Here is a 10,691-nt window from a genome sequence, read left to right on the forward strand (position 1 = left end):
TGTGTGTGTGTGTGTGTGTGTGTGTGCATGTGTTTTTATTTATATATATATATATATATAGGCTCATATGGACGAGAAAAGCCTGGTCACTTTTTGGCTGTAGGCTCTGATCAAGATGTGTTCTACTCTCAGTCCTATAAAATGAACTCACTTAGATCCAGTGGGGATGACTAAACTAAAAGAATGAGAAACTTCTGGCTAGACTAAATTGCTGTATACTTTATTTAAAATGACACACTCCTTTAGTGTTTTCTTCTCCTCTTGTGTCCCAATTATTATTATGATTATTATGTTTAACTGGGTTTTCACCATTTCTTCATCTCCCAACCATTTCCCACTCAGTTTTCCTGCCTTACACAAGGAAAAGCCTACCACTTTCTTTTTCTCCAATGTGACTCTCTCTTTGACCATTCTCTCTTTGAACTGCTTGTCCCTTACAGGTCCACTCCCAGCCAACCCCCCCCCCCGAGTGTACACCTGTTTCCTTTCCTCCCACTATGTCAACTGATTTCTACAAGCTTCTCTACTCCTATCTTCAGGCTTTGCTCTTTTCTCTTATATCCTTCATCTCCTTTTTATTTCTCTCTTACCTAACTTTGCCTGTCAGGTCTTGTAGGAGAGGTAAGAAATGAAGTTAGAGCAGCCACACCAGTGAAGGTCATGGCATGCCTTGAGTCTAGTCTCCAAAAAGGAAAAGGGACAAAAATGATCTGGAGACATGGAATCTGGTGGTTGCGGGCCTGCAATCTGTTAGACTCTTAAAGATGTACTGTTGTTATCTGCATGGCATATATGATCAGCTTGGGTTCAAAAACTTTGAGGTCCTTGAGTACACAGCTCTACCCATTTTTCTTGTCATAAATACCAGTGTTGGCACGTCAATGAATGAAAGAGTGAATGAACCTGTGGCCAAGCCCGTCACAGCAACTGTAACTGAAGAATCTTATTTATTCAGGTGCTCAGTATCCAAGAGCTTTGGCCCTGAGTTTGTACAACACACAGAAAGCTTTGGGAATGCCAGGCCAATTTGGAGTTTTGGTGAGACTTACCTCAATAGACATAGCATCCTAGGGTGGCTGTGAAATTGACCTATGAATACAGGGACCTTTCAGATCTCTGGAGCCAACTCCATACCATGTCTAACTTCCAGTATGACTGTAACCAAGTGTGAGCATATCCAGCCCTGAGTGGCTGAGGTGTCTTCAGGGTTCAACAGGGTATAGCAGAGTATGTGCTTAAAGAGGCCTTCTCAAACGGCAGGACATTTCCACCAATGCCAGGCCCCTGGGCACTATAGCACTGCATTAGGATAGGTAGCTGCCAGCACAAGGAAGTAGCACTGTCTGATCTGCCACTGTAAGCACTCAGAATGGAGCTGCTTTGCATTGGGCTGTTTTGGTGTCAGAAGAAGCAGAATGGTGGTGGTGCTTCCATGCTCCTGCTAATCACTATAAGATGACTCAAAATCGAGTTTTTGGGTTGTACGTAAACAACTTTATTTCTAAATGATTATTATTTAGAATGAACAATAATTCTAATTGCTCAGAAATGACTTTTTTCAAAAAGAACTAATCACATTCTACAAAGTTAATGTATTCTACTGCACAGTAATATTCTTTTCAAAGGCCAATGATAAAACATAGTCAGTCTTTTGTGATAGTTATGCATATAAAATGTAGACAGCTTACTTTCCATGTAAACTACAGCTGACTGCATATGGCAGATTTTCAGATTATTTTTCTATTGCATGTATCTTTTGACAAAATCATGAGAAAAGCTTCCTACCTTTCCTCACAGATCTTCTCCTTTATGGACTGCCTACATAAGCTCTAAATTAAGAAAGAACATGCTTATTTCTTTGAAAATGGAAAGTGTGAAATACTTTAAAAATAGAGGACAATGTTAGTAATAAGGAGTTTAAGAAATCCCTAACAGACAAAAATTAAGAAGCAGTTCGTTTAATACAATACTTTTCTGAGAACTACAGTAAGTCTCAGAAAGTGTGCTGGTTTTGCTTTTGTCAGGCATGCAAGTTCTTAAAAAAAATAAAAATAAAAATAATAGATATCATAAGAACATATGTTTGCAATGACATAGAGGCAGAAGGTGATAAAATTATGAAACAAAGCATGCACAAGTTAAGCACCTTGATGCTAAACTGCCACTGTCAGCTGATGAGGAGGACACATCCAAGCTGAGCATTTTACGGAGCCTAGGTCGAGCCCGCTCACTGGTTTTAGGAACAGTTTCTGGTCCATCTAAATCATCAAGGGTAGACTGCCTTGAGAACAGCATGGTTGCTTCAGTGTAGCAGCTAGCAGCGCAAACAGTTACAGAGACACAGTGTTAAAACACCAGTGGTAGATCAGTTCATACATGGATCAATTGACCAACAAAGGGCCATGCAGCAAACCACACACAACACTAACAGCAACGATGATAATGACCATCACAATAAAGGTCAAAGAGAGGGAAGGACCTGTTTGGCAGGGTAATAAAACACAAGATTCTTGGTTTTTTTTTTTTTTTTTTTTTTAAACATATTGGCTCATGATAAGTTATAAAATGCCATTCTGGTTGGGAAAAGGAAAGAGAATAACTACAAGCCCCAAGCTTTCTCTTACGAATCAGAACTCACACAATTATAATTTTGCAACAGAGAGTTTAAAAATAAAGAAAAAGAAAAAGAAAAAATTCTTTATTTGGAACTCCCAATCCTGAGTTAATTGAGAGCATTTTATAACCAAATTGCCTAAGCAGAAATATCTGCTCATGTGATGATCTATATGCAAAATTTCAATTTTTTTTTTTTTAATGAACAAAAAACACAGTCTCCAAAATGAGAGAGTGAAGCTCAGGAATGACTACAACAAAATGAAGTTTCCACCCTGTTTACTGACTTATATTTAGTTAAGCCAAACTAGATGCCTTGCATTAGAAGAGATGTTGGTTTGATATGCAACTGGATATAAACCAACATCAAAATAAAAATAAAATAAAGTGCTACAAAGAAAATAACATAGAACTCTAGCCATAGCAAGGCTCATTTTCATTTTGTCTGTTAACTTTTCATTTTGCCCAATTTTTCTTCTGGATCATGTCTTAGGTCTTAGGAAGATGGTATCAGGGAGATGATCTGCTGACTAAAGTTTTTATGTCCTGTTACAAGTTAGGCAACAACCAGGGAGGGAATTATGGCAGGTTCAGGAGGGAGATGCTACTAGGTGAGGCTGTTGTTGTTGTTGTTATGTGCCGTCGAGTCAAACCCGACTCATAGTAACCCCTCCTTGGGTTTCCGAGGCAGTATCACTACGGAAGTAGGATTGCCCAACCTTCCTTCCGAGGAGTGGCTGGTGGGTTTGAACCGCCAGCCGTCTGGTTAGCAGGCAAGTGTCTTAGCCACTATGCTACCAGAGCTCCCTAGGTGAGGCTACTAAATGAGAAATGTAAGTGAAAGTTAAGACACAGACATGATTTTAGTTCAGACATAGCGTTAAACCACGAGGAGGGGCAAACAGCTGCAGAGAGCCTATGGAGGAGGTTTCAGGAACACTTTCTTCTAGCTTGAGCACTGCTACCTGCTGGAAGAAGTGTGCAAGCCCTTCAGGATTTGGAGTGATACTGTTAGGCTGAGTAGGTCCATTGCTAGCATTCAGTGTGTGCCCAACCTGTACTGCTACATGAAGTGAATCAGAGAGACCATGAGGACAGAAAGCCACCCAGGATGTACCAGCATTTGGAAGATGGGAGGAGGGATTCTGAGTGACTCACTCATGGACTAATTAAAGTTCTTTTCAGTCTGTGAGTCTGACAGCACAGCCCCAAAGAGAAGCCAACCTCCTGTGCATGATTACATGGCCAAGATGGAGGTAGTGTGGTAGGGAGGCAAAGAGGAACCCTCAAAGGCTCTCTACTAAAAAAAAAAAAAAAAAAAAGAGAGAGAGAGAGAGAGATGGATTGAAAAACAAAGCTCTCACCCCTTCAGATGTTACTATGGATAGGATTTAATGAGTAGACAAGAATAGGGTAAACTACAAGAAGCTGAACTCAGCACAGAAAAGATTGAGATTTAGTTCCAATATTGCCATTATCGGGAGCTCTGGTAGCATAGTGGCTAAGACACTTGCCTGCTAACCAGACGGCTGGCGGTTCAAACCCACCAGCCACTCCTCGGAAGGAAGGTTGGGCAATCCTACTTCCGTAGTGATACTGCCTCGGAAACCCAAGGAGGGGGTCGCTATGAGTCGGGGCCGACTCGACGGCACATAACAACAACAACAACATTGCCATTATCTAGTTGTTTGATTTTGGATAAATTAAACATGCTCTGTTCCAATTTTACCATCCATGAGATGAAGAAATTTGATCCTTATCTTTTTAGAGTTGTGACCCCATGAATTTTTAGGAGATTACAGGCTGAAAGCAAACTTTCTATGTGGGAAGTGACTGCTTGAACTCAAAAGTGATGTTTTCCTTAATTCTTGGGTTGAAGTCTACCGCCACATCATCCCACTTTCAAAACGTATACCATCCTCCAAATTTAGGGTTAATTGTAGGGTGAGCAATTTAAATGCTAAGGAGAGGGAGGAGATTTACAAAAAAGCCCAGACAGTTGGCCCTAGTGGCCAGGTGCATTATCTGGGTTTATGTAGGACATCTGTGCAGTCACCTGGGGATATCCAGCACACAGCTCCATGGGGCACAGAGCAGTTTCATAGGTGACATATTTCAAATGACAATCACCCTTCCCTGTCTAGAAATTCCTTAGAATGTAACTGAAATCTTTCTTGCAGCAATTTAAGCTACTACTTTCTGGGAAGGTAAATAATGCCTGAGTTCATTTAAAAAAAAAAAAAAATCATTAAAAAATAAATATGCCATTTAACATCTGGAATTGAAGAAAATAGTATCTGAGAGGGATCTCCTGTACTCAGAATATCTTCTAGGAAGTTACTGCCTTTTCAGAAATCAGCATGGCTTCTGTAGACATTAACTTACACAAAAGATTGTTTAGAGATTTGGAAGTTCCTAGAATCAGAGAAAGTAGAAATGTGGCTCAATAATTAAGAGCAGGGCAAATGGAGTAGAGCATTTACTAATACAATGGACCTTTCCCTTTTATTGAGGTTAAGGAAAAAAGAAAATATACTAAAAATTAATTTTTAAAGTGCTGGTTTTCTACTAGTAAATTTATTAATTAATTATTTTATAATTTGAAGGATACCTTTTGTAAAAAAGCAATCAATGAATTTAAATATCTCCTTCTTCACAGTCTTGTTTTATTTTTATAAAAGTATTTAGGTGAAAGTTTACAGAGCAAATTGGTTTTCCATTCAACAATTCATATACATTTTGTTCTGTGACATTCATTGCAATCCCCGCAATGTAATATCACTCTTTCCATTTTCTCCTTCCTTCCTATCCCTTCCTGCCTTCTTAGCTTTATAATTGGGCAAATTCTGCCCTTTTGATCTTGTCTGATTGATTGTTCTAAGGGATGCACACCTCCTTGGTATTACTGTTCACCTTATGGGCCTGTCTATTGTTTGGGTGAAAGTGGAGCCATAGGGACTGAGGTCACTTCCTGGCTTGAACGGTTACTAAGGGCCATAGTCTTGGGGGTTCCACGAATCTTCATCAGACCAAGAAGCCTAGTCTTTTTTATGATTTTGAGTTCTGTTTTTGACCGTGGGAACAGTTTTATAATGGTAATCATGGGTCAGATTTAAAGGCAGTTACTTGATTTTTCCTTACACCTGTCTTTCTTCTTTTTGTAACCCTTAAGTTTGTGATTTGTAAATTTACTTAATTTCTCAGTCAGACATAGTCTCATTTATTATGCAGGAAAAAGTCCCTAACATAAAAATTATGTAAGTTTACTTTATGAAAAATTTATTTTCAGTTCACTTTCTTTATTCTTTTTGATTTGTTTGATGCAGAGTTTAATTCTAGTGTAGATATTCTCAAGCCCAGCTCATTTATGATACTCATGAGGCGTATGGAAACCTTGAAACTTTATGGAAAGCTTTGCAAAACAAAATAAAAAAAATTGAAAAATGTAAACCTAAAGTATTTTTTAGTTGCTCTCATCATAAACAATGGTTATTTAGTCATGCGTAGGATATAAAGTGAGTGGATTTGGAAACTTTCAGATCTCCCAATTATCTCCATTCATCCCTGTAACTAGGATGCAGCATTAGTGTATTAAATATTCATTACATGTTACTATCCCCCTTTTTGGTTGCCCATACTCTTCACTTAGCCTACATGTCTACACTGTCTCTGCTTATTACTAAAGGATGGCTACAATAAAATAAATTGGAATAGGTGAGAACCTGGGAAGAATGGGGATAAAAATGGATTTATAGTTTTATCATTAAAATAAATTAAAGAGGAAATCATTATGTTTAAATATCTCAATCTACAGATACAGAAAGGAGTTTCATACCAAGAAAACTTTGAACAAGGTTGGGAGCTTCCAAACAGAACAGTCATAATGGTTTGTAAAAATAAAAATAAAATACCAAAGGGGGAAAAAAAAACAAAACTACCCCAATATCTTTTGATTTCAACAGAGTCTGTCAAAAGAGAAGACTTAAGCTCCTCTTTCAAAATTGGTGATTGTAGGATGCTTTAAGGGACTTTTTTTTTTTTTAACGCTCATCAATTGAATGATATAATACTAAAATTTCACATTGTAGTTTTTGATATTACTAATGTTTTGGGTATTAATGATTGAGAAATATGTGTAGGCTTGGGAAGAAGGAGAATGGAAAAGAAGGCTTTATAATCATGCGTGACACTGTTCTAATCATCAATAATTTTATTCCAGGAATTAAGTGATCTTAAACAGAATATAAATTAGGAAATAAATATCTTGACTTGAAACCCCTAAAGGTATTTGTCCTAAGTGTTTCTTCTGCTCATGAAAAATATGTATTATTAGCTAAAATATATTGGCTTCTTTGGACCTTGTAAAATAAGCAAAGATATTCCCAAGTTAAAGGGAAATATAATCTCTTTTATTAACCATCAAAGTGCTTTAAAATAATGAATACTTAAATGCTTTAGAACTTTTTTACAAATGGGTGTGTGTGCATAATATCTTTCCAAACCTATACATATGGATTGGCATCAATAGATAATTATCAGCTAGCAAAACACAAAACAAAACAAAACAAATGAGCACAATTAGAGAAGTTCAAATATAGTAATTCAGCAACAATTAAAAATAGCACTTCCGATGGTTACAACATTTTTTAACCACCACTACCCATTCAGGTTGCAATTTCAATTTCTATTTATCTATTTTGGGTTTTGTATCAATAAGGTAGGCTCCTTTTCTGCCCCTATTTCATCTTATAACATATTCAGTATTCATGAAGGACAAATACTTCTCCAAGCCATTTGTGCCTTGCTCAGGATGTGAAGTGTAAAGTAACTTGGGAGCTTCTCAACCAGTAGTCAAAATGCAACCAGTTTCTATCATCCTCCTCATAGCAGTGGCCTTGTCCCAGATTCCTCCAATGCTCAAACCCCCTATAGGACTACTCTGTAGGGACTTCATTTTTATATCTAATCCAGAAGTGAGCCCAGAGCCCAACATTTAATCCCTATTAATTTTTAACTTTTAAGCATGTTTACTGAAAAAAAGAAGAGAGACACATGAGGATCTTCAGTGACACAATTCTTTACCTATGAAAATGGATGCAGTGTATAATTCATCCAGTCTGATTAATTAACCTAGGCAACATGATTTTTCCTTTTAAGACAGAAACTTTTACTCAATTTTGGAGATAGCTTTGTACACTTGACAGGAGCTATCTAGAACACTGTGATGCAAAGAATTCAGAGCCTTTTTGTGATAGGCAGCAAGAAAAACATGTCAGTTCTGAAAGTTGGCCTAGATGGTGGGCAGAGGCAAGGAGAGGCAGCAAAATATGGTGGTCATGAGCTCACTTAAGCTCTGAGGCTAAACTACTCAAGTTTGACCCTTGGGTCTGCTTTTCTAGAGTTCCTAGCCATGACTTTTGGTAAGTTACTAAAGTTCACTATAACTGGACTGTGTATTCTGTAAAATAGGGATAATACCAGGATACACATCATAGTATTGTAAGGACACAATGTGGTTACACAGTTATAGTCCTTAGTGCTGGCACACAACTGACACCCAGTGTGTGAGTCACACACAGGGACTATAACCCACAGAGAAGATGGGAGCCAGCAGAACCATTGCAGGAACTTCTGTTATGGACCTTAAAGACAAGGACAATTCTGAAAGGAAAAGATCCATTATAGCACAGGTGGTAGAAGATTCTAATAAAGAATATACTTTGTGGATAATCTAGTTTTAAAAGGCACTGAATACGCAACTGTTGGCACAAATGCAATTTTGTGTCAGACAAGGATCAGTCTCCACTGTGCCTGGGATTCATGCGGGTATTTCCCAAAGTTTGTCTTTTGGTATCTGCTTTTTTCTGGTCCAGCCTAGCAGAGGAAAATATTTCTTTTACCTTGTTGTACACACAAGGATAGCCTGAATAGGGTAGGATTCATGTGAGCATTGAATTAACATTCACCTCATACATTAATTTCTGCTATTTAACCTTTGTAAAAAGCAAATGCACTATTTAGAAATGATGTACCTGGAGATACTGTCATGAGAATCTAGACTGTCCATCCTTTGCGCTGCCTGCAACCCTTCAGCAGTACCAGGGGGTTTATCAAGGGTGTCTAGGCCTGACTCTCGGGAAAGGTTCATGATGTGGTTCTGGTAGTACATGTGGATGCTCTCCCGAGTTGGAACATTGCCCTGGGAAGAAGAAGAAATAGTTTCTTAGGCAAGTAAGTGCACAACCAACCAGCTGGCATCCCCAGATCTCCTTTCTCATTGCAGACAGAAATTAGTGGTCATACACACTTTGAATAAGGGGCAAACAAAAGGAGTCACACTGGGGGCTGATGTCAACTCATTTAATTAGTGGTGCACAATGAAAAGCAAAAACCTATTGCCACTGAGTCTGTTTTGACTCAGAGTGATTATATAGGACAGAGTAGAACTGCCCCATAGAGTTTCATAGGTTGAAATCTTTATGGAATTATACTGTCACATCTTTCTCTCATGAAGCAGCTGGTGAGTTCGAACCACTGATCTTTTGGCTAGCAGCCAACCACTTAACCACTGTACCACCAGTGTTCCTTGCAGTGCCCAATAGTACTAAACTCCCAAAACCCAAGCCTGTTGTCATCAAGTAAATTCCATCTCACAGTGAACCTATAGGACAGACAGAACTGCCCCATAGGGTTTCTAACAATACTGTTGTTATGTGCCATCGAGTCAGACCTGACTCACAGAGATCCCTCCTTGGGTTTCCAAGGCTGTATCACTACAGAAGTAGATTTCCCAACTTTCCCTCTAAGGAGTGGCTGATGAGTATGAACTGCTAGCCTTCTGGTTAGCAGTCAAGTGCCTTAGGCACTATGCTACCAGAGCTCCCTCTAATAATACAAAGTAATTCTAAACAAGAAATCTTTTCTTGTATGTAGATATATATATTTTTTTCCTGAATCATAGTAGCATTTCCATAAATCCACCATTAGTTTCAAATAGAATCTGTAAACCATATAGTTCTCTATATACTAATTTTTCCTATGAGGAATTTCTGACCAAATTTTCCAGACCAAACACCATGATCCTTTATGGGATACTGGAGAGCCTGCAGACATGCAAACTCTGGTGGGAGTGGGAATTAGGAAGGGTGGGGGTGTTTTGATTATTTTAATCCTTAGCATGAAATAGATTTAAATATACTGAAGAGCAAAGGGGTTATGAAATGACTCTCTGGAAAGAAAATATTTTATCTTATCTTACTTGGAGTTCTGGATATTGACTTTTAAAGTCTTTATAATGTAGGAAGAAGCAAAAAGAGTTATACCAACAGTGTTACCTTTTTAATTTCTCTGGTCAGCATGCATCTTTCAATTCTCAGAACTGTGGATATATCAATATGTTCCCTTGAAATGGAGTTAAGCCACGTTGTGAAACTATCCACTGTTGCCAGAAACAGGACCCAGGTAAATTTCAAAATATTAAATATCCTCTTGATGATATTATCTGGGAGGAAAGAAGCAGTAACATTTCAAAAGAATGAGACACCATCAACATTTTGCTCTAGGCCTCACATTGTGTGTCTACTCAGCAGGGGCACCTGGTACTCCACGGTGGCATGGGAAGTGCTGGAGCATAAGGAACAACCTGAGTATCTTTCCACATAGGCAACTGCAGAACCAAAACAAAACTAGGGTATGATTTCAACCTTTGATCATACAAAATTGTTCCATATACCAATAATAGGTTTGACTAAATGTAGACACTGCATTCATATGTATTTCAGCCATTGACCCACGGATAGAAACAGCTGTATCTACCCAGCCAACTGGGCCTTTTAATGCTTTCTGTATAAGCTCCTTCTTTTCTTATGTAATAATTGTCACTGGGAATGATTCTATTTATGCAGTGATACTCTCTGATGCTTTCCACTGTATTTTTTGCATTTCAGTCAAAGTACCTTCAAAACTATTTTGTAAAGTACCTTCAAAGCTATTTTGTGAAGAGTTCAATATGTACACTGTTTCTATTTTAATGTATGTCTATATGTAATGCTGCTATTTATAAGATTTTCACTGGCCTC

General features: G+C 38.2%; 1 protein-coding gene across 1 annotated transcript in view; it reads right to left on the reverse strand.

Moving 5' to 3' along the window:
• The window catches only part of PIEZO2 (piezo type mechanosensitive ion channel component 2), a 778,516-nt gene that overhangs the window by 86,603 nt on the left and 681,222 nt on the right, over window positions 1-10,691 (reverse strand). Inside the window, exons 38-40 of the mRNA XM_042782059.1 lie at window positions 9,948-10,114; window positions 8,646-8,812; window positions 2,147-2,314 (exon numbers count right to left, since the gene is read on the reverse strand). Of these exons, the coding sequence (XP_042637993.1) occupies window positions 2,147-2,314; window positions 8,646-8,812; window positions 9,948-10,114 (502 nt within the window). The remainder of the gene's footprint in view (window positions 1-2,146; window positions 2,315-8,645; window positions 8,813-9,947; window positions 10,115-10,691) is intronic.

This window comes from Orycteropus afer, unplaced genomic scaffold, assembly GCF_000298275.1.
Source record: "Orycteropus afer afer isolate SDZICR_OR568_19922 unplaced genomic scaffold, OryAfe1.0 scaffold00232, whole genome shotgun sequence".
In the NCBI taxonomy this organism is placed as follows: Eukaryota; Metazoa; Chordata; class Mammalia; order Tubulidentata; family Orycteropodidae; genus Orycteropus; species Orycteropus afer.